We start from the raw sequence: 21,875 nt of genomic DNA, 5'->3' as shown, positions 1-21,875 counted from the left end.
GTTACAGGTTTAAGTGGTGAAATTAATTATTGACGCTTACCTACATAACATTCCTTGGGCTACAACTCTTTTTTGAATCCTAAGTAATCACAAGATGGCGTCGTACACTGAACTATCCTTTATTTTAATATGAACAAAAGTGAAGACAAAAGCATATTATCAGAAGTTGATAGCTCCCTATTCTTTTAGATCGCCAGTAATTTGAAGCGAAAAACATAAATGGGGAACAGAAAAAAGAAGAAGCAAATCGAAAGATACATAATTAGAAATAAATTAAGATTATACAAGACTTAAGCTAGGGAAATAATATTTACTTGACTTTTTGAATGGGATAGAGAACTTTACCATAGACAACTGTGACACTTTTGATGGAGGATGGGTTGATGAGGGCGGATCAAGCAGGACTGACAGACTTCTAGGTTGACAAGCTTCTGAAGATGAGGTGCACCTGCATGACACGTTACACGAATGTCACAACGAATTGAAATGTGAGAGAAAATAAAGAGCTTTATAAGGCATAACTCAAGTTCACATGGTACACACGTTTTTGGGTTCGACCAAAACAGACAATACATGCCATGGCTTTGTGACAACAACATATCTATCAATACGACTAAATCCGTATATCTTGAGAGGCAATGAAAAGAAAAAGCTGTTCTAAGAATTTTTATGTATTGTTAAAGAAAAGACCGAGACAAAGGAGCATCATGATATATATAGTTCAGAAATTTCTTGTAATATGTGAAACATGAGGAGGTTAGGTTCTATACAAAACAGAAAAATATATTCAGAGGGATGATTGGGACTTTATATACTTCAAAGCACTTTCGTAGGATGCCCTTACAGACTCTTCGTGTCTCGTCCTTCAATGAAGAAAATAAGAAACCATGCCAAGGAAAAGAAAAATACGTTGCAGATTGAATTCAATATATAGTGGCAAACAAAGGAAAGTCAAACCAACTTAAATAGAGTCCTGAGCCATGGAACAAAGGATTATCTTGGACCTAGATCAAGGCATAAATTAAAGGTACTTTCGAATCTCGCAGAATAAAGTGTGATATAATGAGATAGAATGTAAAAGAAATAAAGATAGGAAACAGGTTATTCACACTAATTAATGGCCAAAGCGAGCCCCTTGTGAATACTTTAATTAAGACTCAATCAAATCTCCCGAGTAGGATTCGAACCTATATATGACCAATTGGTATAAGCAAGACAAAATCTGCAGATAGAAAAAGAATGTAGTTACATGTATTAACTCGATAATGAATTCTCATATTATCCCTGTGATTTAACCTTATTTATCATAATATGTTGCCATTTTTGTAGGTTACCAATGAATCTAGTTAACTTTCAATAACAAAACTATTATTTACATCGTCAATGCATAGAAATTACAATAGTAGAGAAATAGTGTTGGCGTAAAAAATTGTGTTATCTCATACTGATTATTAACCATGACACCCAAGGAGGTGCGTGTGGGGTGGGTTTGGGGTGGCTCCAAAACATGAAATAAAAATACCATAGTTGTTAAGTATTTTCTTGACTAGGGTAATATTTCACGTTTACAGTTGAATAGAAAAGGGAAATATCAACGCTTTGTGCTAATTAAGAAGATGAGAGTTTTGAATCAGACTGACCACACAACAGAAATACTTCGTTGATTAAGAAAAGAGTAACTTCTATATATTGACAACAGAAGTTCTTCGTTAATTAAGAAAAGAATTTAACTTCTGCATAGTGGAGGAACCAATTTTTCAAGTCAAAATGTAACTTACGCATTTAAGGGATTCAACGTATAGTATAATAGTAAAAGAAAAAAAGAACATATACATATATAGTGCAATTTTCCGATGAAAGAGTTCTAATTGACTCCTCTTGAACAAGAGTCGCTCCCCACCGCTTCTATACATTGACAATTACTATATATATGGTCATCTAAAAGATAATTATAGGTAGTTGTGCCTAATAAGTGTGATTAAACTCTTGCTTTTCCCAAAAGCCCTACTAGCGCAAGAAGTATGGTCGTTGGTGTGTTGTTCATTATAGCGGTAGGCTCCGAGCGTGATTCTGACTTTAAATTAGGTTTTTCAGAATCCTCAGAATCGTATGATTCAAATACTTGACGAAATGAACAGATAAAAGATCGGGATAGTCGGAATGACCTATTTCAAGATCGGCATTAACAACCTAAGAAATAAGACAAACAACTTGCTATTATTAATAGATTACTATTAGTAATAGATTAAGTAACACACTAAAACCTACAGTATAAAACTAAAATAAAGTATTAGGCTATAAGCTCACACAGTAGTTGATTTTACTCGTCCAGACTTCAAAGGGATCAGGCCCATTTCGTCAGCTCCAAAATGATAAGTTGAATTGATAAAGTTCTGTGGAGTTCATTCATACATAGTTATGAAATGCATGTCAAGAGATCACATGAGGGTGGTTATAGCTTCTGGATTATGACAAAAGGAATTGAAGTTGAGTTACTTATCAGTTATGCCTTATTATATACTTGTGGTAATTAAAGCATGATGAAATAATGAAAGATGCTGAAATTCAATTAATTATAAGCAGATGTAGAACTAATAATAGAAAACACATATCAATATGCCCTTTATTTTACAGTTAGTGAAGTGAATGACATAATCAGAAATGAACTTGTTGGTGTCGAATCTCAAGTGTACTCTTAGCTAAGATGAACAAGTATATATACATCAACATACACTAGTAATTTTGGGAGTTGCCAAGGAAACTATGCCAGTATTGTGTGAAAAAAATTAAGGAAACTGTAGTTTCATTAATTCAGACTTGTAACTATTGTACTTTTAAACACCCCAGAAAAAGAACATGGAGTAAAAAGACGGACCAACTTTTTATCATGGAGGAGCGGCCAAGGTGAAGAATCTAACCTCACCAACAACCTAGGTGAAAATTCAGGTAATCAATCAGTTAGAACCCCCACCAACAAAATCAAAATTCAAGTAGTTAATCAATTAAACTTCGAAAATTCCCCAGAAACAACTAGTAATTCCTCGCATGTTTAAACTTGAATGAAATTATAGCATTCGTTCAATATTAAATGGAGTAATTAACCATGATACTATATGAAATTATGAATAAAATTCTTTTTTACTAAACTCTGAATTTCATTTTAATTTATTTTAATTATGCAAAGAGAAAAAGAAAAATTACCTCATTCGTGCTCCTATCTTTCCCACCGTCCTTTCAATTAAAGGAGAATGAGGTACTGAGCCAACCTTTTAGCTATAGATTGAATAAAGTTATTCTATATATTACTCATTACATTTAGTGCTAATGAAGCAGCTTTAAAACATATGAAGAATGAGCAGAATTAAAAACCAATCAACCCAAAAGATAAAATTGTTGCTTGTGAATTTAGAACAAGAATGGAAAGGAAGAAGCAGATCCTATGGCCAATAAATTGAGACTTAAAATACATGCAATTAATCCATTAATAGATAATCATTTTCATCATTTCACCTATTTTTTGTTAAATATATATATATATACATTTGATGAACAAGGATGAAAAAACCTTAGGGTTTAGACGTCTTCTAAAGCCTTAAAAGACTCTTAGTCTGAATCTTATAAAAATCTTCTCAAAAAAGAAAATCAGATAAAATGCATCCTAGACCTGTCAAATACTCTTGCTATACATAGATCTTCAGATAACGTTCACAAATAATATGGTTTAGTTGATATTCAAGAATATGTAAGGATACCTTACCTTTAATCTGCTTTATCTCCAATTATAAGTTACCATGAAAATCCGGTCTTTGGCTGCCTCCTGAAACTTAAAAAATTCATCATCTATATTATATACATATAATTAAGAGCATCATGAGTCTTGGGTTCTTTTTTTTTCCCCTTCTCCAAAATGTCATTCACCTGCACTTGAGCCTGCACCTCCTTTTCCATTCTTGTTCACTTAGGAGGGTAGTATATATATATATAGATAATGAATCATAATTTTCACTAAAGAAATTCAAAATATAAAGAGAAGTAAATACACAAAGAAATTAAGGAGATTCGATCAACATCCACTACATATACAAAAAAGTAATTTTGACTCCGTATATACAATTTCGGAATACATATGAACCTCCTTGTGCCTCCTATAGCTCCGCCCCTGGATAAATTTGTTGCACTTTATCGTAATGGGGTCCTTTTTTTTTTATTCTTTTTTTTCCCTATAACATGAAGTAATTGAGGGAAGGGGAAAGGAGAAGAATTGGGAATGACTGTATTGCTCGAATTTTTCAAAATGTTATTAATGCGTTGAATCTTTCATATTTTTAAAGGACCTGAACAATAGAAAATCGAATTCATGTCTATTACGTGAAAAACTTATACAAATACAATTGATGATCTAAAATTTAAAGGAAAAGAGGTGAAAGAGAGAAGAAAGATGTAGAAGGTGCAGGTGCAAATGCAGATAAAGGCAACATTTTGGTTTCTTTATCTTCACTTGTTACTCTTCATTATTACTTGAAAAATCTTTTGCATTTCTTATATACAGAAGCCAGTGTGATTTTCCTGTCTTTTTCGCAGTTCATTTACAGTTGTCTTTTTAAATTGCAACTAGCAAGTGTACACACTAGTACTTTTCAAAAATATCTCAGGAATGAATACTCTTACAAGTAAACAATTAATATTTGAATGGGCAGAAAAAGAAAGACTTTTGATATTTGTAGTTTTAAATATGTTATTATATTTCTGTCTATAAAGCTTGCGGTCCTAAAAATGTAATTAAAATGAGAAGTCTATAGTTAGATGTTTTCAAGTATAAAATATATCTTTTTTTTAATGGACTAATAAAAAGATAAGTGTCACGTAAATTGAGATTGGAAGAGTAATATTATATTATAACATGAAAATAAGTGCGAATAAGTGTGTGTATTACTTGCTCTCTCTTTTGTGTGTGTGTGATGGATTTTAAAAATTGGTTCGTTCCACTTCAAGTGTTTGAAATGTGCTTTTTTTAAGTGTTATTTTTGGTCCTATTTATGCAATACATTATGACTTATGTATATCATATGACCGATTCTATTGAATCTAGAATTAATAATTCAGAACTTTTCTTCTTTTTAAAGTCGAGAAGAAGTCTCTAGCGTTTGGAAATATTGTATTTAGCTATGTTGCTCGGACTCTTCAAAAATGATGTCACACCCGCGTCGGATCCTTCAAAAATGTACTACTGTTGGAGGATCCGACACACACCCGTGTCTATTTTTGAAGAGTCCGAGTAACATAGGTATTTAGTTAAAGCTTAAAGAAATATTTGAAGTCGAAATTGGAAAACGAGTAATTGGAAATCGGTGTTTGAAGCTAAATTTTACTTGAAAGAAAGGTCAAATATTTGTAAATGAAACATTATTAGTCTCTCATTTTAAATATTCTAACATATATTCTTTTTTAATATTTCACCAAAACTCAAATATTGAAGTTCAAACTTTATAAATGTTATCTTCCCTTCTAACTGTGAAGGTGCTTGACACGGGAGTTTAAGTTTTGTGCACTGTTAGTGTATAAAATTTTTTACACTATCAGGTATTTTTGAAGGTAAATACAGTAACTTTCTTAAGTAAATGAGTTTACCTTTTTCTTTTTTTAATGAAATTGTAAATTTACGCGAGAGTAATTAAAAATAAGGAAAGTGAATCCTACTTGTACTCTGACAAATAATTTCATTCTCAAAGTTTTCTTTACAATTTTGACGTATTTTTTCTCTCAAGGTCATGGTTGAAGTCATTCTAAACCCTTTAATCATTGTGAGCTTTGTTATAAATAGTTACATAATTTTTAAACACATCATATACTTTGAACTTTGAACTTCTTCTTGTTTAACAGTAAGTCCTCATTAATAAATTTCGGGTGCGTCTGCAGGCATCTGAAGAATTATTAGATCTTTAATTTGCTGGAATGGAACTTTAGAAATTGAAGTTTTATTACTATTTTTTTTTTATATTTATTTTAAGCCATATCAAGGGTTGTGAGACCTTGATGTGGGGGTTAGGCTTGACTCCTAGCATTCAATGCACAAAAAGAGGGGGACATGTAACAAAAACTCTAATACTGCAAATTACATGTACCAAGTTTTATTACTATTTAATACTCTACTATTTTAATAGAAGAAAGCTTTGAATAATTATATCACTTTTCATTAAGTGTCTGTTAAGTTTGTTACTTTAATTTTGAATTAGAGTTTAGAACAAACTAGAGGAGGGTTTGAAGAAGATGAAAGCCTTACGGCAGTAAGAAGAGGCAAAAAGAGATAAGCCCGATCAACTAATTGGTAGGGATGAAGACAGCGGATTTGAAAGGAAGGGAAGAGAGAATAAAACATCAGTGCCTAAATTTTAGGAAAAGAAATGTAAGTGGGAGGAAATTGGTAACCTGATATAGCACGTTAATCTTATCTGATAGTATAAAAAAATAATACACTGACAATGCCCGAAATAGCATTTAAGAAAAAAACTTTTAAAATTTGTTGTCTACCTAGAAAACATCTATCGATTCATTTGCGGGATAGTTATGCGGGAATCTAAATTGTAAACTGAACACCGTATTAGATGTGTGTTGAATTTGTACGTAGCAAAATAATGCTACCAAATATAATAATTACTTATGCAGGATTTAATACATGAATAACTTAGCTCCTAACCAGCAATCAAACGACCCTAAGTGATTTCTTTTTCTATCTATCAAAACTTTGACGAGCAGAATTACTCGATATCTAGTATTGGTCAAGGTAATATATACTCTCTCTGTCTCAATTTAAGTGATACACTTTCTTATTTAATTTGTTCAAAAAAGAAATGATACATTTCTATATTAGAAATAATCTTACTTTAAATTTCCTTTTTTATCCTTAATGAAATGATTCACTGCTACACAAATATTTTTGACATGTTTTAATTCATAAATTTCAAAAAAATTCATTTCTCTCTTAAACTCCGTATCTATTCAAACTATATTATATAAGATTTAATCAAAATATACGATAAATGGACTCGAACACCACAGTTACTCAAACAAACATGTGGGAATTAGGTCAAGGGTTGTGTGTGAGTGAGGACTGAGGAAAACACAGTGAAGTATGTGCTGGAGAGCAGTTATTACCCTCTCGATATCCAAAAACCATTTGATGGTACTTGAAAATGAGAGTACTCTTTGTCCCTATCTCTTTTTTATCAGAGCTTTTTTTATGGTCCAACAAAGTACTTAAGCTGCCGCTTGCCATGTGACACATACCATGTCCTCCACGTGGGATTTGGTACTTCAACTAACCACAACTCGCCACGCGTAGAAACTACAGCACCCCCTCGTGGCTTATTAATCCTGTCCTCTTCTTCACTTCTGCTTTTTCGTTTTTGTCCGTTGGAGGCCCAACTCTAACGGACAAAGGCCAAACGCCAAAAAAGAAAAAGAAAAGAAGAAGAAGACGACGACGACAACTAGGAGGGGACTTTTGGTATTTTCGAAGTTCAATTTCGATAGTTCGATAATCGATAAGTACAGGTAGATATCAAATATCAAATTTTTAAAGTTTGGTTCGGTATGATAAATCAAACTTAAATACAGTAATTCGGGTAATTACGTATTGAAGGAAAAGATATTTTAACAAGATATGTTCATAATTTGTCTAACATTTGATACGTTAGCTTATAGAGAAATTACATATAAAGATTAGATCTTCACTGTCAAACATTGACATTACGTATTTGGCATCACAGGTCAATCATGACATCTAAATCACTCGCTAATGTTACCTATATATATGGTTAAGGGTGTGCGCTTTGTATTTGTTTCGATATTTTCAAAATTTGATTTTGATAATTCGGTAATCAATAATTGAAAGTAGATACTAAATATCAAACTTTCAAAAATAGGTCCGGTATGATAAATCAAACTCTGATACGGTAAATTCCGGTTCGATTCGGTAATTCGATTTCGGTTATTTGTGCCCACCCCTAAAGACAACTATAATATAGGTGATTATTAAGCTATAAATTTAAAAAATGTAAGGAATTTAGTGTTAAAAATTTGGAATTAATTGAACTCATCAAATTTAAATTTAAAAGAAGTTTCTTTTCGTGCATGTTTTTGAGAGATAGAGAAAGAGAGGATATATGTGTGATATTAAAGCCCCAACAAAAACATTTGTAGATTTTCCTATGCCCTTTTACGAGTTTGATTGATACCGAAACCAAGTTAGGTTGTGAAGTGGATCCCCAATATTCACACTTTCGCGTACCTAGTACGCGTTAGAAAATAATAGAGCAAAAAATTAAATAAGACAAAGTTTAGAGCGGTGAAATTAGTTGTTTTTATAGAGATATAGTTGGAATACAGTTCTATAATTTCTGAATGCGGGTTTTTATGCTAAGGTTGGGAAATCCAGTGGCCTAGTACACTTACAGGAAGTAAAACAAGGTTGTTGGTCTCCTCGCAAAGAAAGGTCAAAGTTTTTTAAAGCTTTAATAATTTTTCCGTGTTTGCTAATGAAGCACTATGGACGGACATTCTAAAAACTACTATGAACAACATGTTTTGGTTTGTAAAGTACAATGATAACACATTAATTGAACTACCAAGGACATTGCTCAAGCTGTGTTGTACTTTTTGCGTATGTAAGCTATGAATTATCCCAAAACAAACCAGACAACATAAAGTATTTTAATAAAAGAAAAACGTTTTAGGGAATTTAATTTACATTATGTACAAACATACGAGGTTATTAATGGTTCTAAATTGGCTAAATAGAGTTGTCATGTCCGTGGAGGTAAGAAATTATAAACATTTAAAAGGCTATAGTTTGATAGTGATGTTTATGCTTTTCTTTTGTATAGAAAAGAAAACGATACTTGAAGATTTTCGTGTTTGTCGTCTCTTGAAAGAGGGCATAAGATATTAAGATTCTTATTTTTTGGTCCAATAAGAGGGCATAAGACAGATGGATTACAAATGACACTAGTTATCTATTTTTAGAGTTTTTATTTAAAATATAATCTATATTTTGTAGAATTTGCGACTTTTATAGGACAAAAAAAAAATGTTGAACTAAACTAACAAAAAAAAAAAAAAAACATAAGTAGGTTTCACACTAATTTAGTGCGTGAAAGGATCAAACTGCAAAAATAAAAGTTTGGTCTTTCACGCACGCACTAATTTAGTGCGTGAAAGGACCAAACTTCAAAAATAAAAGTTTGGCCTTTCACGCACGAATTATAGGCCAACAAAAAGTCATGAGTGAATTAGTATATTTGTATATTGGTTCAAGTCTACATGGATATGTAACCACATCTTCAATGTGATAACAAGCTACAAACAATAAATTTTATGGCATATAGCAAAAACAACTTTATATCTACAAACAATTTAATTTTAAAATTTTTATTTTATCTTTAATGAGATTATTTGTAATTACACAAATATGTATGGCTTGTTTTAGAGTACAAATTTTAAAAATTCCCCTTTCTTTCTTTTTTAAATTTTATGTCCATAAAAAATGCATCACATAAAATGAGACGGAGGGAGTTTAAATTATTATATATTTTATTGTTCTCGATTACTATATATGATGATAAGCATTCCACGAAAGACTTTTACGACGACATCGTCCATGTTAATTTTTCTTAACCACAACTTGGATCATTTTAGTTGTTGTGTTCAGTAGCTTCGACGAATTAAAATGCTTATAAAGCTATTAATTTAAGGATCAAAGTTGAAATCTTGGAATTCAGCGATACTGTATTCATATCTTATCACCATCTCCATGTATGCTTAAATTTCTTAATTATTTTTATACATCAATCAACAATCAAAATTAACTTGATTGAATCGCGTGCCATCATTATCTTTAATCTTCATTAATTATGATAAATACAACAATTACAAGTAAATCTCTCGCTTTAACATTAGGTATAATACTTACGTGACGACATAATTAAATATGTGTTGAACTTGTATTTATATATATGCCGAGGCGATGTACCAAAAAAATAATATGCCTAGGCGGATACTAGATACCAAATTCATCTGAACCCGATACTTAACATAGAGAGCAATTTTATGTGTAAAAATTAATTAAAATTATAACAATAGTAATAAATATGAATCCATAATTTTAAATATATAATGAATTCAATATGAAGAACTTTAAAAATTAAACTCATCAAATTTAAACCCTAAATTCGCCTCCACAATATATATTAATATAAGAGTTGGAGGTTGATATGGTTAGGAAAAAATGCAGGCTTGTGAATTAGGTGGATATTGAAGTTGACTTGGATTTGAAGAAGTAAAGGAAAGGGACCATTTGACACTTAATAGCTTGTTATCACATTGAAGATGTGGTTACGTATCCATGTAGACTTGAACCAATATACAAATATACTAATTCACGCACGACTTTTGTTGGCTATTCACGCACGAATTTTGTGCGCAAAAAGGCTAAACTTTTATTTTTGCAGTTTGGTCCTTTCACGCACTAAATTAGTGGATGAAACCTGCTTATGTTTTTTTTTTTTTTGTGGTAGTTTGGTTCAACTTTTTTTTTTTTGTTCTACAAAAGTTGCGGATTCATATTTTGCAAAGTATTTAAAATTTAGCCGCTTTAACTACTGCCTGCTTCAGCTGTACTGCTTCGTTCATTCTTCTACATAGTTAAAAAAGTTTAAAAAACACTATGTATTCACTAACAACACCAACTTATTTCCACAGACAGGTGAAATGCTAGCCAACAATTCTACTTTGTATTTGTATTATGATTTTAAAACTATCTTGGTTCCCCTTGAGGGTGCTTGAATTGACATTTTTAACATTTTGGAGTGTTTGGCTTGATAGAAAAGTGATTCAAATAAGTTAAAATTGCTTAAAATAAGCCGAAAGCAAAAAGTTGAGGAATTCCAATTTATTGCTTTTCAGATTAAAAGTACTTAACTTTGACCAAATATATTACCTTTTTATCCCTTGTATTTCTTATAACTTCTAATATATCTGCTGGTAGTTCAAAAAATCTTACCCCACCTTCCTTTCTTCTTCTTCTGCTTTTACTTCTCCATCGATTAATACTGAAGCATTCTTCGTTTTGTGTTTTAGTCATTGAAACTACTTGATTGCCTCATTTAACTGGAAGAAACAATCAGCAAGCAGTTACCCTCAACCTTCGGTATTAATAATCCAAAGGGTCAATTTCACTAAACTTTTAATATATTACACCGAAATTACAAATAAATTAATTATAATGTGTTATTTCAGCTAATTATTTTTGTTTAGTTAAAAATAACTATAACCCATTTTAAAATTTAAATTGAATTGAGATGTAAATTAAAAAATTTGTAATAATCAATTTAGATTTTATGTTAACAGCTTTAAAGTCATTTCAGTCATTCTAACAGAAAAAGTGTTTATCAAACACTTCTGTCCAAATAAGTAACTACTTATTTATAAAATCAACTCAAGAACTTAAAATGTCCTTTTGCAATACTTAGTGCTTAAAAGCTACTTTTTTCAGCCAATCCAAATGGGCTCCTTGTCATGCCACTTGAATCTTGTAAAGAAGAAACTAAATTTTATAGTGTAGGAAAATATTCTGAATAGTTGTGGTTTCAAACCGATTGATGGTAACTAAGAATAAAGCAATTCATCATGGACAATTTTTAGGTTATTACGCCTCTTGGGACCACAATAAATAAGGGGAAGTCAACTGTTGCCTCTAAAAGGGTTCAGATACCGCCTATGATTCAACAGTCGGCTGGGGAACCGGAATCTAAGCATACCAAGACTTAGGATAAGGAAGGGTAAGGCATTTAAGAATAAGGCAGGTAGACCCATACTCAGGCAAGAAAGAAAGTCTCTTACAGAAAAGGCAGGAAGAAGAGGCCATCTTCACGGAGAATTCAATTTCACCGGGTCCATGTCGGAGATAGCGGGACAATCGTTACACCATTCGTACAGGTTGCTTTTCACTAGTTCGAATTTTTATTGTATCATGAAGTTTGAACCACAAATTCAAATTCAGGCATGTGTCCTGAAATTTGAAAAGTTGCACTATTATTTATGTACATATACATACCCATTTTGAAAAATCGGCATCTAATATAGTGTTTGCTAAACTTTAAATACTTTATAAATGTTGGATGTGTTTTGAGTAACTACTCTCAAAGTGGTTACCAGTACACTCAATCTGATAGATGGAGTGTACTTGGGTTAAGTCACATATATGGGCTAAGCCCAATCCATACATATATACCAAAATATTAGGTATATTGGGCTTCTATCTAGTGGGCTACTGAGGAAGGCATTATTACTTGTATTATTTAGAGTAGATAGCCACTTTTGTATCAGAATTTTTAAAGTTTGGTCACATTTACAAAATTAGATCAAGTTCTAAATATAAATATTAATTTTGAGTATGAAACTTTAGAGCAAGTGACCCCCCCCCCCCCCCCCCCTTTTTTTTTTTTTTTTTACAAAAATAAAAATAAAAAAATGGGGGATTGGGGAAGGGAAAGGGGAAAGGAAGTAATGAGAACCGAGCTCACACTTATTGCGTGAAAAAATGGCTTCTACTGTTACCACTAGACTATAAGTTTTAGTATCAAATGGTTACTTTTAAACTTCAAACCACACATCTAATTTTAGAAAAAAGGTCTAACTTCTAAATACAAGACCACAAAGTGGCTATTAGAACCTTCATGAACTGGAAAACAAATCCCACCTAATATGCTCTTAAAGGTCTTATTCTTTTTTTTTTTCTTTTGGTTGAAAGGGAAATTATATTAATAATAACTAGAACATTACATCCATATTATTAAGGTCTCTTTAAGGTCTTATCATCAAGCTTCTATTTCTGTATACGCGTTTTTGTCTAATATAATGAAAAAAGAAATTTCTATTCGAAGCATCAAATGAAGAACAGAAGAGGACTTCAAAAGCATGCACTTCCACTTTTGGCCACAATTATTATTACCTCTGAGTGAAGATTTGCTTTTATATGCGAATTCTCACCTAAACACAACAAAAAAAAAAAGAAGTAAAAAAGTAAATTATGTTGGGATTTTAAAACAAGTTCTCCTATAAACCAAACAGAATACAAGTTGAGCATTTCAAAGCAGTGAAAAAAACATGAGTTCCAAAAAGCAGGAGAATAAGAAAGAAGATGAAAATGTTAAAGTTGTTCTAATGATAGACATGCATTGTGTATGCAAGAATTGTTTCAAAAGAATTGCCAAATGCACTCAAAATATGGAAGGTATCAACACGTACAATCTTTGAATTTCTTCATCATATAATTTTTTCTTAGTCATCTAATATTTCTACTAGTTGCTTGGTTTATTTAAGACCTGTTTGGACATGAATTAAATTCAAAACAACGTTTGGTTTTATATTGGACTGATGTTCTTTAGAGATAATTTTTAAGTTTGAAAAAGTTGCTTTTGATCATTTTTCCAAGTGAATTTATTTTCACTCACAAAACTTCAACTTTTTCTCAAGTTAAATTCATGTTCAAACACTACAATTTTCAAATACCCTTTTTTATTTTTTTGTGACCAAAACCTGCTTAATTTTTTATTTTTTATTTTGGTTTGTTTCATTATGAAAAGGTGTAAAGTCAATGAACATAGAGGATTCTGGAACGAAATACAAAGTAACAATGACTGGCAAATTGGATCCAATGAAACTTCAACAAAAGTTCGAGAAGAAATTGGAAAAGAAAGTGGAACTCATTTCTCCAAAACCAAAAGAGAAAAAAGAGAAAGAGATTCCCAAAAAAACAACGCTGGAAATGAATTTGGGATGTGATAAATGCGTCAAGAAAATGCAAAAGATAGTGACCGAAACAAAAGGTAACATTTTTCTTCTTTTACAATTTACAAAGAGCTAAAGGCCCGTTGGATGTGAATTTTTTGTTCAAAATAGTGTTTAGTTATATCATTGGACAGTTGTTCGGAAAAAAAAAATTGAAGATGAACTTCAAGTTTAAAAAGTGATTTTGACCGGTTATTTGAGTGAAATTTGTTTTTCAGTCACAAAACTTATAGTACTAACTTTTATCAAGTTAAATACATTTTCAAACACAACTTCAATTTTCAAATACAATTGTTTTAAAGATATCATTTTTATGTCCAAATGCCTATTCTATTTAAAATTTCCCCCTTCCATTTAATCTATTTGATGGGGTTTTCCTAATAGACTTAATTTTTTTTTTCTTATGATATGATAAGGGTTTGAAGGAATATTCATAGACAAGCCAAGGAACTTGGTGATAGTGAGTGGGGTAATTGACACTGAATATTTGGTGGAAAATTTGCAAAAGGAGCTGAAAAAATCTGTCAAGATTATCAAGCAAGATAAATATGAAGATGATGTGAAGATAATTTGGTGTCCAAATTATTATTATTATTATGGGCCAGAATGTGATCGATTTGTTCATGGAGAAGCTGAGTACTGCAGAATTATGTGAGATAATTGATGAGTTTAAGAAGGAGGAAAAAAAAAAGAAAAGAACGCTGATTAGGTACTTAATTACTATTTTTAATATGCTTTTGTGTATAGAATACTAAAACTTCCATATTCCTTTACTCTCTATGGAATTTATTACAGTTATGTCATAGAAGAATTTGATTATATAACAAGAAATGTAGATTTGGATTTGATTTCTTTTTCAGATCAATGTCTTAGGAGCAGTAATTAATTATCTAACGTTTTCTAGAATAATTTGATTTATGTATTTAATTGTATCTGCTGGTTTTTCCTTCTGATGAAAAAACTATCTTCTATTTCGTGCGGCTAAACAAAATGTTATTTATTTTTATTTGTCTACATGTATCGAAGAAGTAATCTGAGACGCATTATTATTGTATTATATTTGAATTAATATACCGGTCTCAATTTAGGTTTTGATCCTTTTAATTTCTTTGTGGAACAAAGATTAATTAAGGGTAAGTCATGATGACGAATATGATTATTGGAATCCAATTGCCTAACGTTCAACTTAGTAAACTTCACAAGTCTTCCACGAATATTCGCCAATACATGGAGTAACCAACATTTTGAAGTGGAGATTGAACAAGTGAAAATAATATCTATATTTTGAAATAGCATTCGCAATTTATTTGAAATAGTGTATTCAGAGATTTAGATATCATTAAAATAGGAGCAGCTTTTTGCAAAACGTTAAGGGGGCAAGTGCACAGATAGCCAATTTTGGAACACCATTTAAGACATGGGGATAGTATCTCAAAATTTATAAGTTTAGCCAATTCGGAACCAATTTCAAGCATACATGATTTAAGTTGCAAAAATTTGTGTTTGAAATTTGATAGCAAATTTATGATATTTTAACCTAAGTTTTGGCTCGCCAAGATTAAAGTTTCGACTTTCTTGCCTGAAGTTTAGCGTGCCACGATGAAATTTTCGATTTTGTTTACCTGAAGTTTGACTTGCCAATTAGGTTTAAAGACATAAATTGACCCCTAAACTATACCTCAAAAGTTGACATCACATTTAAACTTTAGTAATGACCTATTACACACCTAATATATAAAAAAGTGATATTAATTCCACCTTCTGAGCTGATGTGACACAAAAAAAATTATAATTAAATAATAGGAGAGTGAGAATTAAATTAAAGCAAAAATAAATTTTAACTACAATAAAAAATCAATTCCCAACCCACCCCTCCCTCTTCTCCTCCACCTCTTCTTCTTCATCCCCAACCCCAACCATCCACACCCACACCCACCACCCCACCGGAAAAATCCCCACACCCACCACCACCCCACCAGAAAAACTGAATTAAGGAACAAACATCCAATTCCTCCTCAAATTCGTCCCACTTACACTCAAATTTGTTCAAGATTAAGAAACAATACGTAACTACAATGAAGAAATTGCACGAATTGCCCTTTAAATGAACTTTTAACAACAATGAAGAAATTGCACGAACTGCCCTTCAAATGGGAAATTTTCATTGCACGCACTGCCCTTCAAATGGGAAATTTTCTTCATTGTTTAACAACAATGAAGAAATTGCACGAACTGCCCTTCAAATGGACTGGAGAAAAAAACAATGAAGAAATTGCACGAACTGCCCTTCAAATGGACTGGAGAAAAAAACAATGAAGAAATTGCACGAACTGCCCTTCAAATGGATTGGAGAAGAACAATGAAGAAATTGCACAAGAAGATGAAGAAGAAGGGTTGGGGGGTGGGGGTGGGGGTGGGGGGTATAAATAAAATTTTAACTAAAAGAAAAAGAATTTCAAATTTAAAAGAAATCTGATGTGGCGCTGACATGGTGCGGACGTGGCGGGCGAGTGTATTACACCTCCCCTTGTGCAACTAGTTATGTGTGCATCAGAGTGGTATTAATATCACTTTTTTATATATTAGGTGTGTAATAGGTCACTACTAAAGTTTAAGTGTGATATCAACTTTTGGGGTATAGTTTAGGGGTCAATTTATGTCTTTTGCCTGCCAATTATTCCAAACTTCAAACATATGTCTGAAGTTTCAAACATATATATTCAACGCTGAATTTTTGAAGTTGACCTACCACTCTTTATCTCTGTAATGTTTTCAAGCTTTTCACGACGCCACTTGATTTAAATTCAATTTTTGTATTTGAAATTCAAAATCACTTATTCAAGCTTGCAAGAATGTTAATATTAATGCTAAACTTCTTAAATGGCTATGGATGCAAAAAAAAAAAAAAAAAAAGTAGCTACGCCTTAAACGGAACTGCGCAAATAGGCTACAATCTGAGAAATTTTGTGGAAGTTGTATAAAATTTATGATCAAATTATGCTTAATAACTATTAAAAATAACAGAAATTACACATTTTTTTTTTAACTTTTCACACTGTGTGATACTCGCTTTAAGACTTCAATTTATTCGTATTCGTGCAGCATAAGACCAATTATAGGAGAAGTGCTCCCTATCGATATTTTTTTCAGTGATCAAGAATTGAAGGTCTAAAACCCACACCGTCCTAGACCACACTCACATACAACCCGAGTTGTGAGTAAAATACACGGCCACAAGGGCAGTTGCCTCTAACTTGGAAGGCAATTTCGCGGTACCTGGATGCACACGGTTCGAACTTTTTGGAATCTCGTAAATTAACCTGATGCTCACTTTACCATAGTCCATATAGACTATAGTCACGTATAAAAGTGGAACTATTAACCACTTTCTTCAATTCTAATCTCGCGATGGAAAAAGAAAAAAGCGATCAAAGTGTTACTGCATACTTTGAAATAGACATGCACTGTGCCTGCAAAGGTTGCAATTTAAGAGTTCGGAAATGCATTCGATATTTGCAGGACAATTATAAGTCATCCGTGGTACTTTCCGTAGAGCAAAAAGAAACAAAGTTCATAGTAAAATCAGTTGGTAAATTGAATCCACTGAAGCTGAAGAAAAAATTAAAAGGCAAATTAAAGAAGAGAGTCGAACTCATTGCACCTGAAGACGAAGACGAAGATGAAGATGAAATCGACATAATTGGGAGCAACGAGGTCGAACAGAGTAATGAGATGCAGTTTCGGTGCTTTGATTCATTGCCAGTTTATACATACGCATTGGTACATGAAGACCATTATTATGAGCCAAATATCATGCCTGAGTCTGCTAGAGAAGAGAACCCACTGATTGTTTTCTTTTACTGCCTCGGAATTTTACTGGTTCTTTGTATTCTTCTTTAATTAATAAAGCATATACTAAGATCTGGTTTATAAATAAAGATTGTAGTTTACTTTCCAATTCCAATATACATTGGATGTGCTAACAAAATCACACATTATTAGTTGAAAAGACGAGAATATATATAATATGTAAGGGTACTTTCAGTGATGTGAGGTCTTTTAGGAAATTCTCAGCGGACGTTACCGACGGAATCGATAAATTACGTCGAAAATGTTACCGACGAACCAAATGTTGATTGATTTTTTTACTTGGACATTCGTTGAAAATTTCTATTTTTTTTAAGTAGTGACTGGGGTTTGGTCCAAAACGAACAATATCACATTTTGTTAAAAGTATCTTCTGCTGACTTAGCCAACAATTGGTATAAGAATCCATAATTTGGCAAGACAGGTTTGTAGATGGCTGATTGTGATGGCATTGAGGTCGTTTACTATCCTTATCATGCCAAAGGTAGCTTGGAGACGACGTGCACAAGGAGAAGCTAGTTCTTGGTGACCATAAATGTTCGATCATGGGGATGACACAACGTGTCTCAAAAATTGTCTTGTGGATCATGGTAATGGGCCATGTGAAACTTAGTTCGAGGATGGTCTATAATTAACTAGTAGACCATGATGAGTATTAGTAACAAATGATCCTTTGTGCTGTATGCTCTATTAGTTAGCTGCTCTCAAGAATTCAAATTGCATTGTTCGACTACTGCAATTTGGGAGAAGAAGAATAAGAAATTGGAGTACAACAGTGAAGATGAAAAATCGGCATCTAATATAGTGTTTGCTAAACTTTAAATACCTTACAAATGTTGGATATGTTTTAAGTAACAACTCTAAAAGTGGTTACTAGTGCACTCAATCTGATAGATGGAATGTACTTGGGTTAAGTCACATATATGGGCTAAGCCCAATCCATACATACATATGCACCAAAATAGGACAACTTACATAAATAACTATCTTTTAGGAGCAATTAACCGTCCATAACTATCTTTTTCATATTTACAATTCGTAGCTACATTAGGTATTTTCATTGTATTTGAATACATTATTCAGTTGTATTCAATCTCATCTGATGTCACATGTATTTAAATGTATTCGAGACAAGAAGCCAAATACATATAAAATACAATATGAGCCAAAGAATAATGTGGTTGGCTAGGTTCGAACCTGGGCGGGCAGGGGCAGAACCCATACCCAATAACCACTCCAACCAGGGTCGCTTGATGTATTTTGGTATAGCTGACAATTTACAAAATCACTATAGCTACTAAATATAAATAAATTAAAAGATAATTATTATCAATAATTACCTATTAGAGGTAGCTATGCCAAGTAATTATTCCACAAAAATATTAGGTATACTGGGGCTCTAGCTAGTGGGCCTAAACTGAGAAAGGCTATTACTTATATTATTTACGCTAGGTAGCCACTTTTGTAGCAAAATTTTTAGAAGTTGGTCACATTTTCAAAAGGCTATAATTTATACCCCACATTATGATTTTTATTTTTTTTTCATTATTGAGTAGGAATGCAGATACAAATTCACACCGCTCAACACAAAATTGCAATTTATGGTTTTATTTTGTTTTAATTATTATTTTGATTTTTTTATTGATATAATATTTAATTATTTTTTATTTGAATTATACTTATTACGTTTAATAAATTATACACATTCAGACGTTAAAAAACAAACAGTCTTAATCATTCTATGTTCAGATCTAGAGACGACATCGTAATATTCAGATTCAGACGTCTTAATCTTAATGAAAACAAATGCAGCCTTAGTAAACTTCACAAGTCTTCCACGAATTTTCGCCAATACATGGAGTAACCAACATTTTGAAGTGGTGATTAAACAAGTGAAAATAATATCTATACTGTGAAATAGTATTCGCAATTTATTTGAAATAGTGTATTCAGAGATTTAGAGATCACATTAAAATAGGAGCAGCTTTTTGCAAAACGTTAAGGGGGCAAGTGCGCACAAATAGCAAATTTTGGAACACCATTTAAGACCCAGGGACAGTATCTCAAAATTTATAAGTTTAGCCAATTCGGAACCAATTTCAAGCATACACGATTTAAGTTGCAAAAATTCGTGTTTGAAATTTGACAGCAAAATATTTTTAACCTAAGTTTTGGCTTGGCAAGACGAAATTTTCGATTTTGTTTACCTGAAGATTGACTTGCCAATTATTCCAAACTTCAAACATATATGTATGTTTGAAGTTACAAACATGAAGATTGACTTGCCAATTATTCCAAACTTCAAACATATATGTATGTTTGAAGTTACAAACATTTATATTCAACGCTGAATTTTTGAAGTTGACCTACCACTCTTTATCTCTATAATATTTTCAAGCTTTTCACGACACCACTTGATTTAAATTCAATTTTCGTATTTGAAATTCAAAAACACTTATTCAAGCTTGCAAGAACGGTAATATTAATGCTAAACTCCTTAAATGGCTATGGATGCAATAAATTTGAAAAGTAGGTGCGCCTTAAATGGAACTGCGCAAATAGGCTACATAACTACTCCCTGTCAAAAAAAATAAAAATATGCACTTAGCCATTTTTTTTTTTGTCAAAAAAAGTGTCCACTTATTATGTGATCAAATCTCAATGTCTATTTAATTAGGGATAGTTTAGTCAATTTACATATTTTTTTCTTGGAGTGAGTAGTTTCTTAAGGGGTGTGCAAATGGCTAAGTGGACTTTTTTTTTATCCGAGGGAGTATTAAAAAAAACGGAAATTACACTTTTTTTTAATTTTTACACGGTGTCGGATATTCGCTTTGAGACTTCAGCTTATTCGAATTCGTGCAGCATAAGACCCATTAAAAGAGAAGTGCTCCTTGTCGGGATTTTTTTCAATAATCAAGAATTGATGGTCTAACACCCACACTAGCCTAGACCCACACTCAAGTACAACCCGAGTTGTGAGAAAAATACACGGCCACAAGGGCAGTTGCCTCTAACTTGGAAGGTAATTTCTCAGAACCTGGATGCACACGGTTTGAACTTTTTGGAATCTCATGAATTAACCTGAAGCTCACTATAAAATATAGTCATGTATAAAAATTGAACATATTGAGCTAGCCAAAGACCTTCACAACTTAACCAATTTATTCATTTTACATTTCTACTGATCTGGTGTTTCTATTCAAGTGATGGAAGACGAACACGATCAAAGCGTGACTGCACACTTTGAAATAGACATGCACTGTGCCTGCAAAGGTTGCAATTTAAGAGTTCACAAATGCATTCGAGATTTACAGGACAATAAGTACTCATCTGTGGTACTTTCTGTAGAGCAAAAAGAAACAAAGTTCATAGTAAAATCAGTTGGTAAATTGAATCCACCGAAGCTGAAGAAAAAATTAAAAGAAAAATTAAAGAAGAGAGTTGAACTCATTGCAACAGAAGAGGAAGAGGAAGATGAAGATGATATTGGCGGAATTGGGAGCAACGAGGCCGAAAAGAGTAATGAGCAGTTTCGATACTTCAATTCATTGCCAGTTTATACATACGCATTGGTACATGAAGACCATTATTATGAGCCAAATATCATGCCTGTCTCTGTTAAAGAAGAGAACCCACTGCTTGTTTTCTTTTACTGTCTCGGAATTTTGCTGGTTCTTTGTATTTTTCTGTAATTAATAAAACATGTACTATGATCAGGTTTATAAATAAAGATTGTAGTTTGCTTTCCAATTCCAATATACGTTGGATGTGCGAACATATTCATATATTACTAGTTGAAAAGACGAGAGAACTATATATAATATGCGAGGGTACTTTGAGAGATGTGTTGTCGTTTAGGAAATTCTCAACGGACGTTACCGACGGAATCGAACAAAATTACGTCGAAAATTTACCACCAAGCCAAATGTCGATTAATTTTTTACTTGGACGTTCATTGAAAATTCCCAATTTTCTAGTAGTGGCGGGGATTTGGTTCAAACCGGACAATATCACATTATGTCAAAAGTACATTATGTCAAAAAGTATCTTCTGCCGACTTAGTCCAACAATTGGTATTAGAATCCATAATTTGGCAAGACGGCTATGTAGATGGCTGAGTGTGATGACATTGAGCTCGTTTACTATCCTTATCATGCCAA

At 32.3% G+C, this 21,875-nt stretch overlaps 1 protein-coding gene and 1 long non-coding RNA gene across 2 annotated transcripts; one reads left to right on the top strand and one right to left on the bottom strand.

The window, feature by feature from the left end:
* Positions 1 to 156: 156 nt before the first annotated feature.
* Positions 157 to 3,418, bottom strand: LOC132600450 (uncharacterized). Its single transcript, XR_009567205.1, has 2 exons — positions 3,202 to 3,418; positions 157 to 2,393 (listed from the first exon to the last, which is right to left on the bottom strand). It is a non-coding gene; the product is annotated as an uncharacterized LOC132600450 (long non-coding RNA).
* A 9,611-nt stretch (positions 3,419 to 13,029) lies between these two features.
* LOC132600448 (heavy metal-associated isoprenylated plant protein 3-like) lies at positions 13,030 to 14,710 on the top strand. Its single transcript, XM_060313623.1, has 3 exons — positions 13,030 to 13,288; positions 13,641 to 13,883; positions 14,262 to 14,710. Exons 1-3 carry the CDS (start codon positions 13,162 to 13,164, stop codon positions 14,498 to 14,500), a joined length of 609 nt encoding a protein of 202 aa, XP_060169606.1. The 5' UTR covers positions 13,030 to 13,161; the 3' UTR covers positions 14,501 to 14,710.
* The last annotated feature ends 7,165 nt before the right edge of the window (positions 14,711 to 21,875 follow it).

Source organism: Lycium barbarum, chromosome 6 (assembly GCF_019175385.1).
Source record: "Lycium barbarum isolate Lr01 chromosome 6, ASM1917538v2, whole genome shotgun sequence".
NCBI classification, from domain to species: domain Eukaryota; kingdom Viridiplantae; phylum Streptophyta; class Magnoliopsida; order Solanales; family Solanaceae; genus Lycium; species Lycium barbarum.
Note: the sequence above shows the minus strand (reverse complement) of the source record. Positions and strands in the feature narration are given on the sequence as shown.